This window comes from Neopsephotus bourkii, unplaced genomic scaffold (genome assembly GCF_033783945.1).
Source record: "Neopsephotus bourkii isolate Nb327-2 ecotype Australia unplaced genomic scaffold, CSIRO-AGI_Nbou_v1 NB_1511, whole genome shotgun sequence".
NCBI classification, from domain to species: Eukaryota; Metazoa; Chordata; class Aves; order Psittaciformes; family Psittacidae; genus Neopsephotus; species Neopsephotus bourkii.
In genome coordinates this window covers 5968560-5996300 of record NW_026901987.1, presented here as the reverse complement: position 1 = coordinate 5996300, position 27741 = coordinate 5968560, and the positions used below count along the sequence as shown (strand labels likewise).

The 27741-nt window shown below is 39.3% G+C and overlaps 1 protein-coding gene across 3 annotated transcripts; it reads left to right on the top strand.

Annotated features, from left to right (window-relative positions):
- Window positions 1-169: 169 nt before the first annotated feature.
- On the top strand, window positions 170-27741 carry PNISR (PNN interacting serine and arginine rich protein). Of its 3 annotated transcripts, XM_061369861.1 has the most exons (12): window positions 170-299; window positions 11993-12111; window positions 13330-13515; window positions 16288-16511; window positions 18171-18357; window positions 18619-18809; window positions 19396-19533; window positions 20533-20632; window positions 21344-21397; window positions 22676-22846; window positions 26057-27152; window positions 27398-27741. In XM_061369861.1, exons 2-12 carry the CDS (start codon window positions 12024-12026, stop codon window positions 27426-27428), a joined length of 2466 nt encoding a protein of 821 aa, XP_061225845.1. In that variant the 5' UTR covers window positions 170-299; window positions 11993-12023; the 3' UTR covers window positions 27429-27741. The 3 variants fall into 3 exon arrangements, with proteins under 3 accessions (XP_061225845.1, XP_061225846.1, XP_061225844.1); XM_061369862.1 differs by lacking the exon at window positions 170-299 and having other exon boundaries at window positions 10907-12111; window positions 26060-27152; XM_061369860.1 differs by lacking the exon at window positions 170-299 and having other exon boundaries at window positions 10907-12111.

Sequence of the window (27741 nt, the reverse complement as noted above, 5' to 3'; positions counted from 1 at the left end):
AAGCCGGTGGCCTGCACGAGAAGGGCAGACTAGAGCTCCTCGACCGCCCCCGCCGTCCGGTGGCCCGTGGCGCATGCGCGGTGGGGGGACGAGGGGCGGCCGGCGCCGGGGAGTCCTCGGGACCCCGGTCCCGCCTAGCGCGCATGCGCCGCTTTCTCTGCGGTGTCTCCGGTGTCCGCGGAGGCCTGGTCCGTTACCTGCCCGTGCGCATGCCCCGGGGCCGCCCGTGCCGGGAGTGAAGCCGCCGCGGGTGCTGATGGCCCAGCGCTGTGACCGGGATCGGCCCGTGAGGAGCGCACGTAAGCGGGCTCGCGGGGGGAGTGCGCAGCCGGCCCGGGCGCGCCGAGGGACCGGTGCTGCTTGGTGCCGGTGCAGCAACGCCCCCGGATGTGTAGGGGAGAACGTCTGCTGGTGCAGTCAGTAGCCTAGCTAGGGAGCACCAGTAAGGGGTAGCTGACAGTGTCAGCAGCCTGGCTCCTGCAGATAAAATGTCTCCGCGGAATATTTGTGCTGTTTCATGGGTTTCGTGTCGGTTCTCGTGAGCTTATTCCGCTGGAGGGCTCCAGAGAACTAACATTAACAGTTTAATCACACGCAGCAACATTTTTAAGATACCTGAACCTGGTTCAGTAGTTTGGTAAACGCAGGATGTTTCTACATTGATCCTAAACAGACCACGGGTTTGCAAGCCCTTTTGCACGGATCACTTTATACACAGACTCTCTGACAATCCCACAAAGTTAAACACTGAACTAAACTTGGATGGGATGTGCTAGGCTTTACAGTTAAGGATGAGGCCACAAAAATGGTAAGAGGGGTGGAACGGCTCTGCTGTGAAGACAGGCTGAAAGACTGGGGTTGTTCAGCCTGGAGAAGAGAAGGCTTAGGGGAGACGTTATTGTGGCCTTTCACTATATAAAGGGTGCTTTTAAGAAGGGTGGGGAAAGATTTGTTACTAAGGTATGCAGTAACAGGACAAGCGGCAATGTTTTTAAACTGAAAGGAAAGCTTTAGAGTGGACATAAGGAAGACATTTTTTATGATAGGGGTGGTGAGGCACTGCACAGGTTGCCTAGAGAAGTTGTGGCTGCCTCATCTCTGGCAGTGCTCAAGGCCAGGCTGGACAGGGCTTTGAGTAACTTGGCTTAGTGGAAGGTGTCCCTGCCCATGGCAGGGGGTTGGAGCTGGATGAGCTTTGAAGGTCCCTTCTAACCCAGACCATTGAATGATTTTATTATGTGCTACTCCAGCTGAAATTTACCAAGTCTCTGAAACAAATTAGTATACAGACTATTCAGCCACCTTGGTTATTGTTTATTTCTTCTCTTACAGCCATGCTTGTAAATGTTTGTATGCAAAAAATATTGAAAGGTGTGGGATACAGGGAGCTAGGTATGCCCTGAAGGATTTGTGTTAAGACAGAGTGTCAGCCACCTTTTAAAGATGAGGAATTGTAGTCTTCAAAGCAGAAGTCCTGTCTACCAGCAGACAGTATTTAAGCATCATTTTACAAAGGCAGAGTTACAAATAACAGTTCAGTCCAGTTGAATAGCTGTATCACATGTAGAAGTAAGAAACCCCTTTCAAATTCAAAAGTCAGGCCATGCTGAGATAGTGCCGCTTCTGAAGGTGACAGAATCTGTGCCTCCCCCTGATTGTAAAACTGGGGAACTGAGAACCTCACCTTTGTCCAGGGACAAGGCACTGGCATTACTGACAATTCAGTGACCAATCAGAAGACAAGCTACTGATTTCTAATTTGTCTGGGGCAGCAGCAAACCTGGTGTCATCTCTGCTATTATGTCATTACAAGAATTCCTTATTGTCTTTGTCAGAGTGACATGCAAACTCCTGCTCTCAAAAAGTGGTTTCTCCACTTCTGGGCTTGGAGGTATTGCAGGGCTTAAGTCCATGAATTTAGCATAGTTCCACAGTGTTTTAGTGGACAGCTTGCCGTACGTAATCTATTGTGGTAGAGAGGAGTCTTAACAATGTTTGATTTTGAGTTAGGTGCAGGATTATGCAAAAATACTATGGAGACAGGGGTGTCCTGTCTCCGTTCTTTTCATGACTGAGGTACCTGCCTTTGGCAACAAGTGACACTATGAGTAGGTTTTATTAGACCTGCTTTCATCACTACCTGAGCTCTCTTCCTTAAGTGATAATGTTTATCATTGAGGGTAATATCTGCTCCTGACCAGCAAGGAGTAGTTGGTTGGTTGTTTAGTTATTGGTAGTACTCTTTTTGCAGTGCATATTCATCAAGGAGGAAGTTGCAGATGGACAGTTCACTGCAGAAAAAACATAATGCTAATTGCAAATCTAGCATCAGGTCTTCTATTGGAATGATATGTGCAAAAAATAAGCAGATCAGACTTCCCCCAAAATTCATTTTGTTCTTTTGAAAGGGTTGGCTTCAGCTGAGTGGATATGTAGATTTAAGTTTAAAATAGACTGTGGAAGCTGCACTGCTTGAATGACTCACTGAAGAAGTTTTCATAGTACTTTTTTTTGTTGTTGTTTTTTCTTTTTTTTAATTTGGCCTTTGCTCAGCCTACTTCATCTTGGTAGCACTATAAATATTAGCCAGACATGCTGATGTGTGAACCCGGTTCTGGAAAACTTTGTCCCAGAACAAGCTGTTTTCTTCAGTTCTTTTTCTGGTTCTGTATTTTGGATTTTGGTTACACATTTGGAAGTCCTTCGTTCTTCAATCTGAGAAAGAATAGTTCTGATATGGCAGAATGGGTGTAACTGAAGTTACACTGAGGCAGTGGGGTAAGTGAAGTTGACTTCCAGCATTCTAGTAATGCACAGATATAAACAGGCTGGAAGATTTTTGCACGTTTTTTGGCTGGACACAGCAGACACATCAATGTAGCTACTAGCTCTTAAGAAGAGAAAGATGCATAGTATCTGGGCGTTAAACACATGCAACAGCTTAGGGTAATGCCCTAAGGGATGTATACAAGCTTTTGGTCAACTTAAAGTGTGATAGGTGAAACAGAGTAGCAGTCAGCATAGTTATTTTAATTTTTTTTCCTAATTTATTACAAACTTATCTCACCCCAGAAATGTTTCATTTGCTAATCAGCGGCTGAGTATAATACAGTACTAAATATTCATTTTCCCAAATGAAATGGAAGCTGGTGTGCTTTTGTCTGAAAGATAGTACTCATTTGTTCTGACTCTTGAGTGAATGTGTGTCTGCAGCCCTTCTGGAGTAATGCCTAGAATTGGTTCCTACACAGGTGCATAGGGTGCGTCATGCTCCCGTACTCCCAGATCTTTTCAGCTGCAGAGGTGTTCTGATTTATGTGGGTCCCCCCCATTAGGACCGCCAGCTGATGATTCTTGTGGTACCCTTTTGCATTAAATTTTTCATCTTGGTAGAAGGGCTCCTCTGGCTGTGTGAGGTGATTTTTTCCTTTGTACCTCTCTTTTCAGTCACCTGCTGTGTACATATTATTACAGTAAATTATTATTTATTCCAGTGGCAGTAGTGGAAGATGTGCTTAGTTTTAAGTTTCCTTCCAGTTTGGAGTACACTGAGATAGATATTCTTCAAATCTATACATTGTGTTCTTTATTGAGTTTGGGACTCCAGTTCACACGGATGAGCTGCTCTGTGTCATTCCTTGGGAGAAACATGTGAACTGTAGGGGTTGTATCTGTATTTATCCACTAGTCCTTCCAGCCTCATCAGCGATGCCTCTGCTGTCAGGATCCTGATGAAGCAATAGCATACTGGGAGGGGGCAGGGGGCAGGTGGGGGAGAAGCAGCTCTCAAGCTTGAACTCTTCATGTTGTTGGTCTGATTCCTGTCTTTCTGCTACCTGCTTTGTTCTGGGTGTTGTGAATGTATGGTTAGATTTATCCTGTGTGTAAATGAGCGGTTCCATAAAATTCATCATGGAAATTCACTGTAAACCTTCAGTCACTGTGCTAAAACTTCACAAAGTCAATTTTGACTACCTTGAATGAAAGGAAGATACCTTATGTTACAACAAGGTGCTTATACAAAAGGTCAAGAAATCGGGCTTTTGATTTCAAGGACCTCTGCTTCTGAGACATCTTCTGTTTCCTTTAGATCCATCTCCAGGCCTAAGCCTATAGGGGACAGAGAAACTCTATCCACACAGTATGTGGTGCTTTTGAGATCCTTCTCTGGATGCGAGATGGGTGACTCCCTGCATCTCAGGAGTTCCACGAAGAGCATCAGAGACTGCTGCTTGTGTTGTCTTGAACTCATTCCGAAAGCTAATGGCACTGATTATTTAATATTAATTCCTTTCAAGAACAGTATTTTCAGTTTATTACAAACCAGGACTACTACCTCTTGGGATCCTTTCCTTCAGCTACTCTGTAGATCAAAAGATAGCCAAAAGTCATGGCTGCAGTGACAGGTTGTCTTACAGGAGATGCAGGATCTTTAGGTTTGTTTTGTTGTTGTTTTTTTACCCTATGAATACAATATCAAAAAGTGTGTGTTGTGTTTAAACCCTGGGGTCCAAAGGCTAACTATGTAGGTGTTCTCAAAGCATGCATGATTGCCTGTGGTTTCAGCTTCTTTCTTTATTTAAATGGTGGATACTTTGCTAAAATGCAGTGACTATTTGGAAGGCCTTCAAGATGAGATCTTTAGTCACCGCAAGAACTTCTGCAGCTATGTGTTAGAGGCTCAGATTGCAAGTAAAACTTGTCAGGCCATCTTGCATCACTTGTGAACCAGCTGTTCAGGGATGATGAGTAACATCAGGAAGGTGATGCAATAGCCTCTCTTCTGCATCAGAAAGCACTTGATTATTGGCTTTGGTTCTGTACGCTCCAGAATCATATCATTAGTCTACCTGTCTACAGGCTTGAATAAACCAGACTGACAGATTTTGTGTCCTGGAGATCTACTCAAAGGATGTTGATGTCTAATGTAAGAGTTCCTGACTTTGATCTCTTCAGCTCATGACACAGCAGAAGGTGCCTGCTGTGTTCCTCCTAGGGACAGCTTGAGTCCTACGCCCTCTTCTTCTTTCTTAGAGTTGAGGTAATCTTCCTTCTAACAAATATCCTGCTAATTTCATTTTTCAGAGATTAATTGTATTTCATTGCCAAGATATTTCACTTCCATGAATTTCTTGGGACAACCCATTCAGAATCTCCAAATCTCTTCTTCTGCAGAACCAGTCAGTGTGCAAGGTGTTCTGCTGTGTAACATTCATAATGAGGAGAAACATAATGTCACAACAGGAGGTTGTTAGAGTGTCCTTGATGTACTCACCTGGCCAGCTAGGTATGGTTAGCTATTTTCCTGATGCTCACCTGCAGCTGAGCTAACTTTTTAAGTATCTGTGCTTCTATCTGCATCCATTGGAGCAATTGAGATTATCCATTAGCTCTCTTAAATTTTATGTAGGGGCAAGTCTTGCTTGCCTTTCCGGGTGAAACTTCCTGATATTTTTCAGTTCTGCTGCAGCCAGTGTCATAGGTGTGTAAGAAAGATAACATCTCCAGGATGATAAGTGGGCTTTGTCTCTTGAACTTCACAGGGCTGAGCCTTGCTCCCTAAGACTGTTCCTATGTATTGTTGAGAGGGCTGAGCATAGTTACCTCTGCACAAGTGCTGTTGAACTGGCTATCAGATTTGATAATCTTACACTACAAAGCTGCCAATGTAGAGTTGTCTGAGGAATCAGAGTGAACCTGGTAGAGCTCAAGTTCGGTTGGTGGCCTTGTCTAAAAAACAGGCCCATTTTTTACATGAGTGGGCAAATAACTGAAAGACTCCTTCACCAAGTACTGTGCCATTGGGAAATTGTCAGGAAACCATGCTCTATTTGACAGGGTGGCATCCCCATCTGTGTGAAAGTCAGATTATTTCAAGCTAACTGTGTTTTATGGGGGGTGCTGGGGAAAGTCTCCCAGACTTAAAGGTGAGCATGTGAACTATCAGTCAAAACTCTGGTTACTGGTAAGTAGCGTCTAATATTTTTCAGTATGTGTGATGTGTCTGGACACATCATATAACCATATCAGAAAATAACTTACTTTGCAGACAGATAAACATGTTGAAGGAGATGGCATTTTCCTAAAACAACAGGTTAACACAGGGTATAATCTATAGCTGAGATGCACATTGCAATTGAGAAGTGGAAAGTTGTCTTTTGAAGTACCTGTTCTTTCTCTGTCTTAACCTAGCTTTTTGTTGGGTAAAATAGTGTAGTAGAGATTTTGACACCAACTTTAAATTTTCGTGGGTGCTGTTGTCTCTCAGAGGTTGCTGTCTGCTGGGGATCAAGGTAAGTCCTATCTATGCTGCTGTTGTCAGCTTTTGTTGTCAACAGAGGAGCTTTCACCAGAAATCCTTTCAAAGGTGGTACATTTAGCACCAGTACTTCGCTGTAATAAAACTTCAGCAGATCCTGCCTTTGAATAGAGTTCCAGTAGGTCCCTCCTTTGAATTGGAATCTTTTTCTTGTAAACATACAACAGAACATATTTCAGAACATGGCTGCTCTTAAATACTCTAGCAAAATCTTAAGATCTCATGTTAACTTTTCATGATCTGTTAAGTACATGTAACTGAAATTAAATGCGGATCGATGGGGTGTTTTTCCCCTGTGATTGTGCCTCTGTATAAAACATAAAGAATCCTGAATTGGCTTCTGTTTCTTCATTGGTAAATGGGTTTTTAATAGATTCAGGTTCTTGTTCTGTGATCTAACATTAGGGAATGTCTCTTTAAGCACCAATAAGTGTTCTTTCGTTTGTGTCTGCTAGGGAAAGCAGAAACACTGTGTCCAAATGGAGGATAGAAGAGGTAAATAAAAAAAACACCATCATCATGAGAAGGGTAGTATCTGCATTTTCCTTTGCAAACAGGTACCTGTAAAATCGATCCATTCTTTGAACCTGTTTGCTTTTCAAAACCTGTTGTAAGCACTGGTGATGTTAGAACCGGTGAGTCTTAATGATTTCTCAGTTCTTGTACCTCTCTGTTAGCGTCTTGTTAAGGTTTGAATTTAGTAGATTATCGCCAGTATTCATCTGCCTCCTCCCCCCTTCAGTGAAAAATAAAACTTGTTTCACTGCAGTTTGGATGTTCTGATGTGTATTTGGCCTTGCGTTATTAGTGGGCCTAAGAGCCTTCCACTGTGATAGGTGAAGCCTCTTTCAGGTGATGCTGATTTTTTTATTTCTTTTTTTGTAAGAAATTAAAACTCATTTATAATTCATATGGCAGCACCCTAAGTTAGTTTTGGCAGTGCAGATTTTAATTAGGTGGGAGAAGACTTTGGTTCTCTTTTCTCCATTATTACTACTTTATGTGTCTCAGGAAAATGTTTGCTTCTTATCCACATACAATAGTGCAAGAGGTTTCAACTGTTTCAAGCTCTAAGTTACCTATTTGGTTGGTGGAGAGGCATTGTTTGTTGGTTTTGGGTTTGGTATTGTCTCTGCTTTCCCCAGGTTGGGTGTGAATCCCTTGCAGTAAAGTTGCTGGGAACAGGCTATGTTTTCTTTGCTGTGTTTTATGAGTTCTTTTAGAAACAGTTTGTGCCCTTTCCCTTTCAGTGTATGGCACTGAGGTTCAAAAGTGTTGTTTTGGTTTGCTTATTATCAGAAGACTTGCCTCAGACTGTTTTTATTTTTGACATCCTTAAATTAGCATCATTAGCAAAGGAAACTGTTAGAGATGTTTCCTGGGATGATATTGAGAGTTTTAGGTACACAGTAAAGTTTCCCAAACATCATATGAAGTTACATTACTTTTATGTAAAAAGGAGTAACTAAAGCCAGTTCGTTTGCCTCAGAAACTTAATAGGAGATGAAACCATTAAACAGTGCTTAGCAAAATATTTTGTGAAGGGAGTAAATTATCTTTGAATGCCTGTAGCCTCTCTGTAGTGAGAAGATTGTACATCAAGTACCTTTTTCATGTTTACCTTATACGAGTGAGTGAAAACTTTGAAAAGGTGCAGGAAACCAAGTGAGGAGCAAAAAATGGAGGAATTAGCAAAGGTGTCTCTCTCTTTCAGGTCACCATATAGATGGAGAGGCCATACAGCAAACCTGTTCTGTTCACTGTCTCTGAATGGAGCATATTAAAATACATCATTTAGTTTTCAGTATTAATATTTGAATACATGTGGTCTTTTAGCCAATATACCTTAAGGTTAGTTTTATAAACATTTTAAGATGATCATTATATTCCTTCATATCTAGTTCCTGTTTCTTTTCAAAGAATAGCATACTGAAGATCAAGTTGAAATAAAGGTAAGAATTAATAATAGTTTTGGCCAGTTTTCACATGATATTTGAAAAAGGGCTTTTGCCTGTACAGTTTCATAAAGAAAGTGATGCAATTGCTTAAGTATTTGTGTAGTATGTATTCCTCGTGAGTAAAGAAAGCTTTTATACTGAATTTGGTAATAAATCTGTGTGCTTGAAAGCCAGCTTTTTTTATAGTTGTCAACCTAAGAAAATCAACAGTGAAAGTACAAATGCAATACAGAAATCAAAAGCTTTCAAATACAGCACATGAACAAAATTTAGCAGTTTCAAATAGCAGTGATCTTAAATCAGTCTGTTCTGGATGGCATAAATTGAATTAACCAAATGTTGAAGTTTTTCAAGGTTTTACACAGCTGTTGCTGTCTTGTCATAGTGTTGTGCATCAAAATAGAAATGAACTCCCCCACCTGATTTCTCTGCCCAAAATAGCAATAATAAGGTGAGATAATCTCTTGAAGACTCTAGGCCATATTACGTTGCAGACTGATGAAGAAGCAGCTATATACACTAACAGCTAAAACCCGACAGGGTTATTCATTCTGGCCCTGGAGCCAGCTGGCCCTGGATGAGTGTCTGACCTTCCAGACCAAAATGAACATGTCTTAACTGCCTTCTGAGTCTCAGGTCTGTGCTGATACCTGAAATGTGTTTGGGAGCAGCCTGGATGAATGTTAGGTATCCTGGGTCAGTGCTGCTCTCTGATGGGGAGATGGTGGAGTCCTTCGGCACCACTTCCCTTTGGAGTGTGGATATGGCCTCAACGTCCTATGCTGAGAGGGAAGCCAGGAGGGGAATGAATATTGCTGCTGCCTAGAGTTGCTGCCTAAAGTCGCTGCCTGTCTTCTCTGTCTCATGGTCACCTTTTCAGATGCCAGTTGATATAGCTGCAGAATAATTTATCTCCCCATCACCAAAAAGTTGAATTAATTTCTTTGCACACTTTATAAAATGGTAAGATAGTTGCTGTTTCAGGGACAGGATATGCACAGGAGACCTGGAAGGATTTGTTACCTTAGGCCTTCTTACTCTCCAAACTGGTGCTTCAGCTTGCCCACAGTGAGGATCGAGGCCTGCAAATAAACAAGAAAAGGCTCAAATGCTAAACGTCCTTTTCAGTGCAGAATCCATGAGAAATCGATAACTGATAAGCATTTGATCAGATACAAAAGTTTATTACAATCTAATTCTGTTAGCTGGAACTTGTAAAAAAAAATTCTAAAATATCCAAGATTTTAGGACAGAGATACATAAATGGTCTGGTAAAATTAGGTCTTATCTGATCCTATCAAGTAAAAGCTGTATGTAGGAGCTTACACTTCAGTTGAATTTGTAGAGGTGCCCTTAATATTGTTACACTTCCATGAGAGAAATTGATATTTAACTGTTTCTTTTTTTTTTTTTTTAATTGAATTATATGTAAACCTGCGTCTTACATTATTGGTGAAACAATTTAATCTTCTGAATCTTTTGCTGAGTTTATTTTAGTAAATCTCACAAAGTTTTTCCAAGGTATTATGTATTCAGGTAAAAAAATGCTACTAGAATTACTGAAATTTTATTACTCTTAGTGTGATTTAACAGCTGGGAACAATGGGAGAGGCCGTGTAGGGCTTTGAGGCTGGTGGTTATCTTGAACCACAGTTGTTACAACTTTGGTTTAAGATGTTAACAAGCTTATTTTGACAATTGAAAGAATTTGGATTCTGGATGGAAAGATAAACTGAGGGGAAAAAGAAACTTACCTTTTTCTTCTTTAGGGTGGAAATAGTATATGAGGTTACTGCTTCATACTTAGTGTATGAAATACACACATAGGAGTATTTGGAGAGCTATGTATGTGAGGGCCTACTTAAATGTTGCATTAAGTGCATTATTAGCCAGCCTTGCACTCAACTTGTATAAGAAAGTTGATTTCCTAGGTACAGATAAAAATGTAAAAAAGGAAAAAAAGGACAAAGAAAATAAAAAACCCAACAAAAAACCCTACCACAAAAAAACAACTACCATACTGAATTTTGTAGGAAAAGATAGTGAAAATGGTAAAGTAGGTTTTGCCCAGTGCTCTTGCTGTTGTAAAGTTGATCTGGTCGTGTTTTAAGCCCCCCCCCTCCAGTCCTGTCGTGTCGTTCCCCCCCCCCAAAAAAAGGCATTTGCAACTGAATTTTTCTGAGCCATACATATATAATTTTTGTACTGGCTTGAATATAAGTGATTTCAGAACAAAGGTGTTCTCCAGTTTTTCAGCTTAAAAAGAAAATATGACAGAAGTATGCAAGAGACAAGCTTGCATTCACCTCTGCACGACCCAACACCCTGCGATATCTGTACAGCTCTTTTTGTTGTGCGTTTTTGCAATGTGATGCTCTCTTCCTGTGCAGTCATGTAATTATTTGTATGAATGTGTAATCACTAAGCATGAGATCCCTTTGCAAGTAGGATCTACTCTGATTGGTTTTCTGTGTCCTGAAAGCCAGCTCTGTCTGTGGGGCTGCTTGCGTCCTGCTCTGTAAGAGCAGTTATGGTTATGTTCCTGGCTGGCCACCTGAGTGGCACTGGCTGCTCTGAGCTACTTTCTTCTGAAGTTGACAGGCTGTACTCATCTATCCTGTATTGCACCTCCTGTGAATGAATGTTTCTGTTTCTTTTAAGTTTGGAGTATTTGAAATAGCCTACATGGGTGATGGTTTTACTGCGTGAAATCGAGGATTGTCTGGTGAACGGTATGAGGATGTGTTCTTTGAGAGTGAAGCCTGTTGAGAAGTGGGTAGGACAGAGGGAGTCTTAACCCACTGGTGTTTGGGAACAGCTTCTAGAATGAATCTCAAATCTGTGCCCAGGGTTTGTCTGCAGAAAAGCTGTTTGGAGTAGTGCATGTGGCCACTGGTCCTCCATGTGTAGTAGCAGGTTAGATGTACGCAGGCGGTGCAAATGACCAGAAAGAGCTGGCATTCCATTATAGGCATACTGACCTGGTAAGCTGCTCTGCCTTGTCAGACTCTTGCAGAGCTGGTGCTGGAGCTTCACTTAAAGCAGGTTATGGAGCCATCGGCTCCTAGAGCTGCTGCTGCCTGCTCAGGGCGTAGAGCACAGCACCAACAAATGTTTCTCATGATTTTAAGAGACCATGTGGTAAATGTGCAGCTAAGCAGAGGCTTTTTGTTTTTTTTTTTCTTCTTCCTCAGAAAGCATGTATTATTTAGAAATTACATTGAGCCTGTACAGCACATAAAATGCATGTGGACACCATGTTGTACCTGTGCAATCATTAATGATGTGTTTTACCATTCAGTGATTTTCCTTTGTCTCGCTTAACAGACTTGCATGACACTTGTATAGAAAAATGCACATCTTTTCCTTAAGAAACAGGCAAGAATATCACTTAATGTCTTTTACATTTTGACTTTAAATTGCATTTACTGTCAGATGAGTTCTTGTCTTATAAACTTGTCAGACCTCTCCTTGAACATCGTTTTGTAGTTAATTTCTTTGTGAAAATACAGAGAAAGCATACTGGGCTTCTGAAATCTGACGGTAATATTTGCAGATATTACTCTAAAGGATGAACCATTTCCTCCAGCTTAAAATATTAAGCCAGCATTGCTTCAGCTTGCTTTGCAAGGCTTAACTATATCTGCAGTTATGTAAGTTTCAGTTATGTGATATTTCATGGGCATCTATTTAAACATACAACTATTATTTTTAGTTGAAATATAGACTATATAAAGACTTAAAAGATGTGGGATCAAGGTGGACAACCTTGGCAGCAATGGCCTTTGAACCAACAGCAGTGGATGCAGTCATTTCAGCACCAGCAAGATCCAAGTAAGTATATGGAAAGCTTTGTGGATTCTTTTATTTTTCCTGTTGTCAGTTGAATTTTTGAATCTTTGTTCAGAGCATGACTGATAGTTGCTTTTTTTTTTGTAGCTGCTCCCAAGATAATACATTTATAATGTTTTTCTAAAGAACTAGAAAAATAGCGTCAGTTCCAAATGTTTTGACATAGTTACTATTTAATATGCAAAGTACAGACAAGCAACCTAAGTTATCCTGGACAAATTATCAGTGTTTTACCAATCGTACCAATTAACATTTAGACCTTACGTACTTTTACAGAATCTGTCCCTGTGAGTTACAGAATCTGTATTTCTGCCAGTTCTATAGCCAAGATGAATCATTTATTTGAGGAAATCTGCTTTTTATTCAGCGCTTGTGTGGCAGAAATACTAATGCAAGTTTATACACAGAAAAACTCTCACTGGAAGATTGGTATGGTATTTTAGGTTACAGCAGTGATGATCATGATCTCTTGTTTGGATTTCTTTCCCCCACCAAAAAAATAAACCCACCAAAGCAATAAACCTGAAACTGAGAGTGAGGTGACAGCAATTCAAAGCATCAAGAGAAATATAGGAATAGATAAAAGAAAGCGAAGGTGTGTATTTGGTAATCTGGGTGATTGGGCACACTGGTTTTACATTGCTTTCTGTCACTTCAGTTTCTTTAACTTCACTAGAGAGACTTCCTGATTTGATAATGAGCAGAATACACAGAGTAGTGTCCTCATCTGAGAGTGCCGCTTACTTACTGGAAGAAATGGTAGTAAAGAAAAAAAGGGGGAGAGAAATATGCATTCCAGAAATAGGGGATTATACAAAGACTATACCTTGCAAAATGTAGTTTTATAACTATGCATCTTTCTTAGACTTGAGTTTAGAAATTAAGGCTATATATATATTTCTGATACCAAATTAGATCACTTAGGTAAAAAATGTATTGCTACCACCCATACAGTGCTAATGTGAACCTAAAATAATCTCCCTTACGGCATTTTGAATATATGCAGGTAAACGCTACTTCAGCAAGTATGTACACTGACATTTGCTTTCAGTTTGTTTTACTCTACACTGTATGTTTTAATGGTGCTTATGGTACTTGCTGAAGGTAAACGTTGACCTCTTGAGCAGTGATACATGTAATTGAGAAACATTTAAACTTCAGACATGTGAATACTAACCTTTTATATTTCCTCTGTTTTAGGCCAGATTGACTGGGCTGCATTAGCTCAAGCATGGATTGCTCAGCGAGAAGCCTCAGGGCAACAGAGTGTAGTGGAACAACAAGGAATGATGCCAAACGGACAGGATATTTCAGGAATAGAATCTGGTCCAAACAACCATAATAATTTTCAGGGGGATCCCAACTTCAACAGAATGTGGCAGCCAGGTTTGTCTTCCTTCCCATGCATTCATTTTCATTTTTATTTAATATATAATGAAATTTTAGTTTTGTCAGACATTTTTGGGTGTGAATATGCCCTGTCCCTCAGGTTTCAAGATGCAAAACTACCAGTAGCATTGTAACTGAGTATCACAGCTGCTACTACCCAGTCAAGTGTTCCACAAAACGTGTAACAGTGCAGACACAAAGGTCTGATAACACAATTTAATAATCTCTATGTAAAATAAATCATGTTTGTAATATACATACGCAAAAGATTTGTTCTGTCCTGTTGTAGAAAGATAATGGCAATTCACACTATCTGTTTCCCTGGGTTCTTATTCTTACATCTTTTTTTGTTTTGCTTATCCCACTGCCCTAGGAACAGCAGCACTGAATGCAGCAGGGTGCCTCAGAATTAAAGAGCATATGCTGCCCTCTCCTGTAGTGTAATACCTGCTTCTTGTGTAATCTTGACGTGTAGAATGAGGTCAAAATATAGCTTGTAGATCCTGGGTTTGGGCGTCTTAAAACGCTGAAAAATGAGATGAGCAAAATTTCATCTGTAAAATACGTTTTCATGCATTGGAATGGGCTTCCCAGGGAAGTAGTGGAATCAGTGGAACCATGTAGATGAGGCACTTAGTGACATGGTTTAGTGGTGGACTTGGCAGTCATGGGGTAATGGTTGGTCTTGATGATCTTAAAAGGCCTTTTCTGACCTAGTTGTTTCTGTGATTCTCAGTTTCATATACTTAGTACATTTTTTGCTTATGTATCTGATTGTCATCTGCATAATTTTTTAGTTACAAGTTGATTGAACATTTCTGTTAATGTGAGTTATTTCAGTTCTTTATAAATTCCTCAAAACTTCAGTTTTGGCCAAAAAATCATTTTCTTTTTAAAACTTCATAAAGTAACACTGGCAATAAGCATGGGGTAGAGATTGGTATTTTCTGCTGAAATTTTTCTGAAGTTGTTTTCTGAAAGGTTTGTTACTTCACCATTCTCTAATGCAATTGGAAATGCATGAGCAAGGTGGTTAGTAAGCCTGTATGCATGCTTTCTGTCTTCTTGGTGAAAACTGCACTTCATGCCTGTTTCTGTTAATGATTGAAAGAGTAACACCTCCAGTTTTGACTGTGACTATTCACATTTGTTTTATTGCAGTGCTTCATAGAAGTAGGCTGAAAATGTCCTTGGCAGTTCTTAGGTATGCTTTGCAAAAGGGAGGTAGCCATCAGGTTTTGCATAAGTTTCACCTGCCTGCTCTGGGCTCTAAGTTATTGTAGCCATATGTAAGAATTTGAACTTCACTATGTGGCAGTACACAGAGTGTATTCTAGCAGTATTTCTATATAAGTAAGTAGAGGTTTTCACAGAAATACTGTGTCATTATTGGACAACTTTGTTTTTCATATGATCCTGTGGTGTGAGTATGCTCACATAAAGCATATTCATCCTATGCTTTGCCGTCTCTAAGGTGAAAGAGAATAACATCTTAAATGGTATCTTTTGCAAACAGTCACAGACCGGTAAAAGTGAGGAAGACATTTTTACTGATAATCATAAATGCTTGGTGCCCAAGCTCACACAGAAAATGCAAACAGGAAAACAGCCTAGGTCTAGGAGTGAGAAGAATGTAACATGTTTTATTGACAGGAAACAATGTGCCAATGCATTTTGTTATGATTGGATGTATCATTCAAAGGATATGCTGTTTTCCCAGGTTTTTGGGATGCTGATAAAAGACCATGCTGATGAAGATATGACCTAGCTTCCTTTAATTTAGCCAATGCTGTTCTCAGTGTGTAAAAGCAGACAAGCTGAATCGTAGCGTGCTACCCAAAGTTCTCTTCGCATATTTACTCTGTTTCTACAAAGCTTAATCTTTCTCCATATTCTTCCAGGTTTCTTTTTGGATCCAAAAGTCCTTTACATGCTATTAATAAAAAAAGCAAAATGGCACAAGTGAAAAGAGCACCTCTTGTATGCAACTTGCAAGCTTTCAAGTCAGTTGACTTGGTGTAAATTGAACATTTACATAGTGTCAAATGTTAACACATTTATTAACAATAATTCTTGTAAGATGTATTTAAAGGATAAAGGATTCTGTCTTTTAGAATACTCTAGGAGTATTTAGACTTATTTCCTAGGAAGACAAAGGTTATGGCCACATGACCTATTAATTCATTCCTTAGGCACATTTCGCTCTGTTAGCCAGCTGTAACTTATGTTTGAGGGCTTATGACTAGCTTATGCTAGGACCTCTGCTAGATGTTGGAGAATCCTGGGAATCACCCATTATCAAGACATAAGACTTTGGAAAACAGGTTTCAGTGGCTGTGCTCCTCAGAAAACCATTAGCTTTCCTTAATAGGTCTTCTAAGCCTGTTATGTGAAGGAATAAAATAGCTCATTACTTAGAAAGTTGAAGTAGAGAAGTAGGGTCACTTCTTCTACAGTTTATATGATTTATAAGTGCTATGGACTCAGTATCACTGGAAATATATAAAAAAGATGTACAGTGTGTCTGTGTACATCCAGTTCTGCCCCCAGCCCCTGGGTGTTAGTTCAGCTACAGCTATTTGTATTTCCTTCAGTTACTTGAAGAAATTGTTGAGACAGTATAGAACAGTCTGTAGATTAATGATTCTTCATAATTTCATCATCTGTGTTGCTTTGAGGAACCTTTTGAGAAGTACAAAAACATTGAGTGATTGGTGACTCATAAATTGTACTAACTTGGTATTGAATTACATTCTAAATCCTAAACAGAATGGGGAATGCCTCACCAGCCCCCTCACCCACCTCCAGATCAGCAGTGGATGACTCCAGCCCCAAGTCAAATGGAAATTGTTCCTCCGTCTGAAGACAGCAACAGTCAGGACAGTGGGGAGTTTGCTTCCGACAACAGGCATATGTTTAACCAGAACAATCACAACTTTGGGGGACCTCCCGATAACTTTTCAATGGGGCCAGTGAACCAGTTTGACTATCAGGTGAAACATATTTGTTGCTTTAATATTGTAGGCGCGCCGAGTCTCTTCCGTGGATGTGTTCCTCTAATATCATCTAGCGGCGACTTTCATTCTTCAGTTCTACAAACATCTGCAGAATCTGTTACCTGCTAAGATACATTTTTACCAAATACCTTGCAGAAGAGACTTCAGAGTTTTCAGTTCTGTTCTGAGGCGAAAGGGTTTTGGTTTTTTTCCTATACTAGTAATGAGAAATGGCTGTTGTCTGCAGTATTAAAACAAATCATCATGTTCCAGTATAGAAATTAACATTATGTAGTTTTGTGGTTAAAAAAAAAAAAAAAACAGTAAAAAAAACAGAGGAGGAAAAGGAAAAAAAAATCATCTCAGAAATATGTACTTAAAACCACTAGATAACTTACCATAGGGAACAGTCCTGTACTTGCAGGGAGATAGACTGAATGATCCATTGAGCTTCTTCATACCTATCTACTGTGATTCTTTGAATAAACAATGGTATTTCTAAAAAATCCACATACACTTTTTTTTCTTCATTCTGGCATATAAATTGCATAGCATAATAAATCTGTAGGTGGTTTTAGTGCTCATAATAGCAGAGGGCATTGCAAAAGTTTTTTGATCTTCTCCCTGTTTTCAGTATTTTTCTTCCAAAACTTTGATATAAAAGACCAGCGGTACCTGTTAGAACACCTACCTCCTGTTCATAAATAAACCCAAGTGAAGATGGGTAGAAATGAGTGTTTATCTTCTGGCCTACTTTATTATTAAATTCTCCTTTTCAGCAGTATTGTTAGGAAGTGAACCAGTAATTTTCAAGTACACTAGTTTATTATAATTTCCTTTGTTTACTATTATGAGATCAACTCTTAAAATTAATTTTTATAAATTCTACAGAAAACTTATTTTGCAGTGAATAACAGAAGGATGCTCGAACTGAAGTTGTAGTGGAAGAGTGTTTTTAGCACTAGTGACTTAAATATACAGTACAATGTAATAAAACCAGATTTGATGTTGTAACTCTCTTCCTAAATACTCTCTTCTTAAATAGTTTAATTAGGCATTTCTGGGCAGAAAATACTAAAGCAGTCCCATCCCCCCATCTTTGCTTCAAGACTTGTGACTTTTGTATTGTATACAGCTTCCTCGGTACCGAGGGTCTCTACTGTACTTGCATATTGATGCAGTTAATATGTTAATTGGCCATATTAGTAGCAGCCATGAAAGATTTCTGGAAAGTGCACAGTGCAAAACACTTTTGTAATAAAAGCTTGAACTTTCCATTTTTGTCCTCATATTGTAGTTACAGGGAAAGACTGCTCCCATAGCTAGACTTTTTAATTTTGTATACTCTTCATTTAACTGCATGCTCTGATGTTTAGCTGGTAAGGAACTGCTGGGATAGGTGGTGCTTGTTGGGCTTAATGTTTAGCACAGTATGAAAGGAGACTGGTTGAAGCCCTTTCAGCTTTGTTAGGATCCCTGCTTAAATCTAAGTTGACTCATTAAATATTTAAGGAAAACTTGTTTCTTGGGGACCACAGAAAGAGATTGAGAGCTCTTAGTAGCCTAGAAATCGTGGATTTCTACTTGCATGGATTTGCACACATGCTGTATTTAGTGTTACCATGTGAAGAAAAATAAACTGCATTACTCTTTCAGCATGGGGCTGCTTTTGGTCCACCTCAAGGTGGCTTTCATCCACCTTATTGGCAGCCAGGACCACCAGGGCCACCAGGTCCACCAGCACCTTCTGCACCTCCTCAAAATCGAAGGGAAAGACCCTCATTCAGAGATCGACAGCGTTCACCTATCGCGATGCCTGTGAAGCAGGAGCCTCCACAGATTGGTACATGTTAACCACTCCTTAATAGAAAAACATAAAATTTCGAAGACTTTTTTTTTTTTTACATATAAAGTACAAAGGAAGGGAAAGGCAAAGCTATTGTAAATGCTTTGTTTTTTTTTCTTTCCACAATCAGATGCGTGGCATTTTTGGATTGGGGTGAAGGGTTTATTTCTTTGGGTTTGTTTATTTTGTTTGGGTTTTTTTCTTCTTTTGTGGGAAGGGTTTGTTCATCTTACAGAACTGTAAACCTTGCTTATGCAGATGCTGTGAAACGTAGAACTCTGCCTGCCTGGATTCGTGAGGGCCTGGAAAAGATGGAACGAGAAAAACAGAAAAAGTTGGAAAAAGAGAGGATGGAACAGCAACGTTCACAGTTGTCTAAAAAAGAAAAAAAGGAAAGTGAGGAGGCTGGAGAAGGGGATGGCCCACGGTTACCTCAGAAAAGTAAATTTGTAAGTAGAAGTGTTTGCATTTTGCTCAGGTTTGTATTTCCTGAAAGGTATCAACTTCCTGGTCTCCTCAAAAAAGAGACTCTCTATTCCTGGTTCTCTTTGATTCTGTTGCTTGAAACTAAGGTTAGGCTGCTGCTTTGTCGATAGTTACTTGGTGTTTTGAAGTTGCTAATGTCTTAAAGATAAAAGTATATTATTTGATGTGTGTAGCAGAGAAGCAAGGATGAAATTGGGCTTTTTTCTTTTCTGTATTTTGGGAGCATGCGTGGTCTTTGAAGCAGCTGAACAAATTCAGATACCTGTATTTGTTAAACTGACCCCATTTAGGAAACCTGTTCACTTTAGCAGTTATCTCCGTTTTTAGCAGTTCTCAGTACCTCTCTGGCAGTGAACTGACAACTACGTGCTTTGTTACCTCCTGTGGGTAGAGAGGGAATTGCATGTTTACTGGGAGGGGAGAAGTAGAGTTTTATGATAACTGTAATACAGACTTCAGTACAAAGTAAATCAAGTTGACTATCGTCAATAGACACTAATGAGCTTGGCATCTAAGTTTTCCCTGAAATACATGATGCTGTTCTTGTAGGACAGTGATGAGGAAGATGAAGATGCTGAAAACACAGAAGCTGTAAGCGTTGGGAAAACCAGCAGGAGTCCATCCCCAGCTCCTCAAGAGGAGCAAAGCGAACCAGAAATGACAGAAGAGGAAAAGGAGTATCAAATGGTATTAATAATACAGTTCTCACTGAGTGTTTCTGTCTGTTTGCTTCTATTTTCCAGATATAGCAAAGTGAAAGACTTTTTCTCTCCCTGATGCTGTCAATAGAAGTATAGAGCACATACTGTAAAGCAGTTATACTTGCATGTCTGTATATTGCTGTCTTTTGCATATATACAAGGATATAGGTTACATAATTTATATTTAGCACAACAGTGAAATAATGTAATGACTGATCTTTACACACTGATCAGTATTAATTCTTTGGTTTTGCTTAATTTGCCAAATTTCTGAAAACTTTTTATAATCAGGTGGACGTGTCTGAAATCTATGCTTAAACCTCAGTTCCTGTGAAAGGGGGTTTAAAAAAATGTATTATTGAAAGAAAGTCCTAGATGAGCAACAATTTTTCTATGTCACCAGGAACTTAGAAACGTCATATTTTGAAATCAAAGTTGCATGCTAAGTGTACAACTGAAACCTTGTTAATTGAAAGCCCTGTATTTTTGCAAAGCACGTGGCCAGGCTGAGCAGCTTGGAGAGCTAGCTACCAACATTTTCAGTTTTTGTAGGAAATATGTCATAATGAAATCCTATATAAGTTGCCTCTGTGATTTTTGCAGGTTTGGGGTCAGCGAGACAGCATACCGTACTTAAATGTGCTCTTTATTCTTTTTTTGAAAGATAAATGGGATCAGTCCAAGTACATTTCTGATTTACATATTCATTTTATCATTTTTGACTTTAGGAATCAGTGGTGTATAATACACATGGATACAGTTCGCAGTCAAAATACAAACTGTTCTAAAATTTTTGAAGTCAGGTCAAATTTAAACAGTTTCAGACCTATGTTTTTAAATCGTATGTTCTGAGAAGTCATAAAATAACACAGGTAGGAGCGTATTTTAACAGCCATCAAAAGAAGGAAAGCTCTATGGACATAATTTGAACATTGTATTTATTCAAGGTGGTTTGGCCTTTAATTGTAAATACCATTTACTTCAGATGATGCTGACAAAAATGCTGCTGACAGAGATTCTCCTAGATGTCACAAATGAAGAAATCTATTATGTGGCCAAAGATGTTCACCGTAAAGCAACTAAAGGTATGCCAGCTCTTTTGGGTTTTTTGTTAGTTTCTTCAGTGAATATTCTATATTTGCATGTCTCTAGAACATTTAACCTCCATAGCTATTCCCCAAGAACAATTTTAGTATAATGCATCCAACTTGGTAGAGTTCAAATCCAGTAATCATGTACTGTCATCCTGTGCAGTGTATTGTGAGTTACTTCAGTTACTCCATTTCTTTCATACAGTTCATTTTAGATAAAATGGTACCTGTGTGTCAATGGCTCTTGAGTTGTAGCTGTTTCTTAATGCTATCATCTTTATCTCAAGTTCTTAGCTGTTCAGAAGGGAAAAGAGATAAGCGTTGAGTCCTCAATTAGTGATTAATTTCCTTTTCACTATTAACACATATTGTACTTGCGTAACATATTTCTTTAACATAACTGAGTAATCTAAACATGTAACTACTGAAACTTGAAAATGATGCGCAGATGCTGTAACTTGGAAAGTGGTTTATGAGTATATTTGTGTCTTTTTTTCTGTTCACTGTTAATTTGCAGTTAAATTCTAAACCTTCGTGGTCAGAAAATCTAGAAGTGGTTTTAAATGGATGATGCATTTTTAATGTTTCTTCTCTCCCTCCAAAGAACAGCAATAGTAGTAGATTTAACAATACCATAGACTCATGACTATGAAATCGTGGCTATTTGTGTTAACATGTTGTTCCTGTTGTTGATGTGATACAAAGCTCCTGCAAAACAGCTGGCACAGTCCAGTGCACTGGCTTCCCTCACTGGACTCGGTAAGTATGTTCCTTATTTTTGAGAGGGCTTAAAGGGGGAGTTTCACTCTTGCCTTGCATTTCTAGAATTGTGTTTTGAAACTAGATTTTCATTGCCCAGGAGTATGGGTCACTTTCTGATAACTTTATCAGCACTTTTGTTTGTTCCACAGGTAATCCTAATGATATAAGTGGGATGGTTTTTGGAGTAAAGGACTAGTCAGTGTGAGTTAGTGTGTGAGAATCTTGCCCTAATTTTGAAAATACATAAAAACTTCAGATAAATTTACTTCTCAAAGTATGATTGTTTCAGAAGCATACTGCAGTCTTTAGAGAGAGGAATACTGTTTGTATTTCTTTCCTATTTTGATCCATCCAAGCAGGAAGATAAAGCTGATAGATTAATATGAAAGTCTAGAAATAAAAATATTTTTTTTATTTTTGGTATTATTATTTCACTTAAAAACTACATAAGCACAGAGGCTCCCATATCATATATTACCAGAAACAACACAAGAAAAAGAGTTTGAAATCCCAGCTTGAGAAACAATAGCAAAAGATCTTTCCCAATATACTTTTTATCATCTAAGACTGTCAGTGTCAGTGACCAGTTATGTGTTCGTAACTTGGAATTCTGATTAATAGGGTTGAATGTTATCACAATTATTCACATGTTTTAAAACTAAGTCAATAAAGATTATAAGAACCTCAGCCTGAAAGAAAGTAAAATATCTCCATGTCAGCTGTTTAAATTGACTTTATCTTTCTTATCAGTCCAGTCATTATTAATATCTCTAGGGGAGAAGAAAGTCCATTTCTGTTCCATCTCCATACCTGTCAAAGTGCAGTGTTTTCTAAATCAATATAGGAAAATTGAAATGGCATTCAGAATTTCTGTAGCCTTGGACTGCGGAGGCGGCTGAAGTAATTTCAGAGGTGTCTTCTGGGAAAGGTCCCAGGCATTTTCTGTCCGGTTGCTGATACAGAGGCAGGCACTGTTACGATCTCCACAGAGAGCTTTTTTGCTCTTCCATGCAATGGAAAAAGTACCATGATCACAGTGGTTGCCTGCTGAAAATAAACATTCCAGAAGAAGTAGAACCAGACAGTGAGCATCAATGCAGATATGGGGGCCTTGATCACACCAGTCAAACACCATTGGCGCTTACCAGAATAAAGTGACTTCATCAGAGAAGAGGAAGTGAAGGAAGGGCAATGTTACTCTCCTCTTTGCCCCACAGAAATATTAGGAACAAAGCTTAATCTTTCCTCGTGATAGACTGGACTTTATGCACGCAGGTGGACTGGGTGGTTATGGATCAGGAGACAGTGAAGATGAGAGGAGTGACAGAGGCTCTGAATCATCTGATACTGATGATGAGGAATTACGACACAGAATCAGGCAAAAACAGGAAGCATTTTGGAGAAAAGAGAGAGAACAGCAACTACTACTAGAAAAACAGCTAGAAGGTAAATCATATCATGTCTTCTTACATATACTGCTTACATATACTGTTACTTACATACACAGATGCTACATATAGTGCTGTATGTGGAGTTTACTACTTTGAGAAAATACATTTTAAGCCAAAAAATATCAAAACAAATTTAGAAGTAATGTTCTTTAAAAGGTTTTCACAAAAAAAGATGGTTTGAGCTACTTGATCAAAATGGGGTTTGCTGCTTTTACTTGTAAGAAGAAAAAAAAATCCATGTAGTGTTTTCAATAAAATATTCTACTTCAGAGTTAAGGCATGGTGCATATCTATATGCTATAGATACTGTACTATAGTGTCGTGGTTTAACCCCAACCAGACAACTTGTTCACCCACTCCCCCCCTCTTCTTGCCCTCCCCCTACTCTCGGAGGGACGGAGAGGAGAATCAAAAAGAAATGCAACTCCCACGGGTTGAGATAAGAACAGTTTAGTAACTAAGGTATAACACAAATCACTACTGCTACCACCAATAATAGTAATAATAAAGGAAATAACAAGGGAAGAGAATACAACACCTCATCACCAGGCAACCAATAACGTGCCTTCCCAGCCCAACCAAGCAACGACCGATACCTCCTCCAACCCTGCAGTCCCCTAGCCCTTCCAGGTACCTCCCAGTTCCCCCCTGGGCATGACGTGCTGTGGTATGGAATACCTCTTTGGTCAGTTTGGGTCAGGTGTCCTGTCTCTGCTTCCTCCTGGCTTCCCCTCCTCCCTGGCAGAGCATGAGGCTCACAAAGTCCTTGGACAAACCAAAACATCATTTTTATCAGCTCTGTTCCCAGCCCGAAAGTCAAAACACAGCACTGCACCAGCTACCAAGAAAGAGAAAAATGACTGCTACTGCTAAAACCAGGACATATATAAATACTAGTATTGCTTTATAAAAATTAATGTGTGTATAATGTATTTAAAAAAAAATATTAGTATCTCAGTTGTGATTGGACTGCAAATTTCACCTTTATGCACCAGATTGCAGTTTGTATAAACTTCATTCCTCAAAGTTGTGTATACTTTTAAGTATATAAAGCATATTTTGCATCATCTGAAAAACATGCTTTTCTGCTACATAATGTAGTATTATTTACACCTATGGTGGTAGGCTGTAGCTTCTTCAAACTTGCTGTTCTCAGTTGTAGGAGAGGTTTGTTTCCACACGTTGGTTCTTCATAACTGGGGTTTTATACCTAATACTGGGGAAAGATAACCGAACCCTTTCAGTTCGCACTTAGCCTCTGGTAAGGTGGCAGGCTTGATTTTAAAATACAAGCCAAAACCAAACCTCTAATTTAATTCTTCTTCTCCATGCAAGGTAAGGTTTGTCCTTTTGTACCATTAATGTAGGTCAAAAGGGAATCACAGTCACCTTGCACTGCTGAAGAGCAGCGTAGATCAACACACAAATACAGTGGGCAGAAGTCATGAGCTAAGTTCATAAGCTGCAGAAGAAATAAAGTGCTATTACAATAGCATACTTATTTCAAGATGGATGACTTCCTCTTTTTATTTTAAAGGCCTAGAAATAAGACAAATGGATCTCTTAATAAAAGGTTGAACTAGCTAAACTTTTGGGTTCCTTAATATTTCTGTCTCTCTGAGTATTTTAAGATGTATGCATAACAGGATAGCTTTTTATGGAGAGTTTCTGAGCAGTGGCCTGTGACTGCTGTATTCCTAGTGCAGGAAGCCACATGTCACTCTGTGGACATCTCCGTTGGGCTATTTACAGAATTATAACTCTGGAGTAAGGAAGCTGACTCTATACATGCAGAATACCAAGGAACACTAAATTCAGGGTCTCACAGTAGTGGTGTTTAGGAAGGGCAGCCTATTTCTACTATATAATACAGCACAGCATCTTCTAACATAGCCTGGCTTCTGCCTTTATCACCTAATAACTCAGGGAGCAGGTGGAATTCTTTTTGTGGGTTAGATTTGACTCCCAGTTGCCACTAAGATCACTGGGTTTGCAGATGCAGTTTTATTCCATAAGTTAATTCAGCCCACATCAATGTGATAGCCCACATCAAAAGGCTGTGTTTGGGGTTTTTTTGGCTAAAAATGTATGTCAGTTATTTTTTTCTTGGGCTCAATTAAAAATGGGAAGAGGAGATAAACCCTGGCCAGTGATGCAAAGGATCCTAGGTTGAATAGAAATAAGTAAAACTATTTTTAAAGTTGGAAATCTCTGGAAAATGCTCTGAGGGTCTGAATTTCTTTACTTTTCTCTGTGAAGATCTTGGCTTGATATTTGTTATGTTACTTTCAAGAAATGTATTTGTAATTCTTCTGTCGTTTTCTTACCCTGTGTTGCTGACTACCAAGCTTACATATAATCCAAGCTGACTAATTTTTTGTTTTGTAAGAGCTTTGCCGTCTATTTGTATTAAATACCGTGGTCTTAACTTTTGAGCTTAATCTTAAGCAAAGAATTATCTATAAGTCTCTCTTCTATACTGTTCTTACCTTCCTTAGAATTCATTGGCTATAAAACCAATATAAACAAGGAAAAATTTGAATTGCTGGTACCTGTTAGCATTTAGGACTAATCTAAGTTATCTTACGCTCTAAACCCAGTGTTTTCTTTCAAAAACCAAACATGTTACTACAGCACAAGGTACTCCTCTAAGGCTTTTTGTGGTCCTACAGAACATGCAGGTACAGCTGCTGTTCTGAGGTTTAGAGCCTGCCTGTGCACTCTAAGGAAAATGCAGCTTCTTCAGACCAGCTGGTGATTACTTGAACCCAGATACGTGGGGCTGGAAGGAAGGCAGGAGGTATACGTACAGCTAGAGGAGTGTTGTAGGAAGGAGAAGGAAAGAATTAGTAAGTTGCAGGAGGAAAAATAGTGTTTGTGTAGATGAGTTTGAGAGTTTTGGTGTTCCAGGGTGTTTGTTAGAGAACTTTGTCTTCAGCCACTGAAACATGAAATGACATCAAGGACTTCTAAAAGTGGATTGCGCACTTTTTCTAAACCAGGACTGCAGCTGTTCTAGAGTTATAAAAAAGAAAACAAGTCTTTTGGTGGGTAGTCAGCATGATGGCAGACAGTGTATTTATTATAAGTATTATGAAAGATGCTTGGAAATCTGGTTTTGCCAAAAGTCATGGTATGGAAATTATTGTCATTTCACTCCAACTTAATTGCTTTTTTCTTTTGCATACTTTTTTTTTTCCCCCAGAAGAAAAGCTACAAAGTGAAAAAGTTTCAAAAGAGATGAATGAATTTATCAACAAAGAACAGAATAGTAACTCAGCATCACAGGAGGCAAAAGAAATTGAAGCAGATACGGTTCATGAAAAGAAAAGATCTCCAAATGCAATTGCTCCTGATACAGAGCTTAAAAAAGAGGGTAAAGAGAGGACAGGAAGGAGTGGGTCTGGAAGCTCTAGCAGTGGTAGCAGTAGCAGCAATAGCAGAAGCAGTAGCAGCAGCAGCACTGTATCTAGTTCATCCTATAGCTCTAGCTCAGGTAGTAGTCGCAGCTCTTCACGTTCTTCCTCTCCTAAAAGGAAGAAGAGGCACAGTCGCAGTAGGACACCTTCACATAAAGTTAGGCGCAGCAGAAGCAGGAGTTACACCCACAGAAACAGGAGAGAGAGAAGTAGGAGCAGGGAGAAACTAAGGGAAAGGAGAAGATCTAGTAGAAATCACAGTGCTGAAAGAGGGGAGAGGCGAAGAAATCGGACTCCTTCAAGAGAGAGAAGCTGGGATAGACGTAGTAGCCGTTCCAGAGACAGGCGAGCTAACCGTGCAAGCCGTAGCAGAAGCAGGGATAGGCGTAAAGCTGAAGACCAGCGTAGAAGCCCTCCTGGAAATAGACACAAACATAAAAGTGAGGGTAAAGACCAAGAAAGAAAGAAGGAGCAGGGTGGAGCTGTAGATAAGGACAGAAAAAAGAACAGAGAAAGGGAGAAAGAACAGGAAAAAAGAAAAGACAGGTCCAAAAAAGAGGAAAAAGAAAGTAAGGCTGGCAGTCTTGACGACAGTAGATTAAAGAGAAAAAGGGACAGCGAAAGAACTTTCACTCGCGGTGAGTCCATATGTGTGAAAATAATAAGACAGGATTCCAGGCAAGAATGCAAAAGAATTACTACCAAAGATAGCAAAAAACGGTCAGGCTCCGAATCTAGTGCGAGGAGTAGTTCTGAATCGCCAGGAAGCAGCAAAGAAAAGAAAGCTAAGAAATCAAAGCATATTCGGTCATGCTCCATGGAGAAATCTCAAAGGTCTGGTAAGAAGGCAAGCCGCAAACACAAGTCTAAGTCACGATCAAGGTAGTATACTTTTTAAGTATTTTGTCTGACTTTTTACTTTTATTTTTTGATATTCGTCTTCATGTGTACGGCATATGAACTTTTTTAATAAAGTATGGTATTTGTTAATTTTTTTGTCTTAGGCAAAAGTAACTTTGGAAAAATCTTTAAAAACTGTTAATAACTAAAGCCTAAAGTGTGTGTGGGTTTGGGGGTCTTTTATTTTTTCCAATTAACTTTCCCCCCCTTTCCCTTCTATTTTTCAGATCAACGACTCCTCTTCGTCGTAAACGCTGAGGAATTTATGGCACCAGTGCTATGATGTTTAAAAATTCCATGAGTTATAAAGGCTTGTCTCATTATAGAGGCACATTGTGGCTATGTAGGTGAAACCAGAATCCTTTTTTTATCTGTAAATAGGTGTATTTTTTCCAAATGCTGCTCAGAATTAAATACCTAATAGGATTTCTTTGCATTACCTTTTTTTTTTTTTCCTCCCCAAGAACGGTAGTGCTTATTAAGAATATAAACCAGGCCATTCTCTTTCAGCTGTAATGTTCTTAAAATTACTATTGAATGTACTGTGATGTCAATAAAGCTCTTTAGTTCA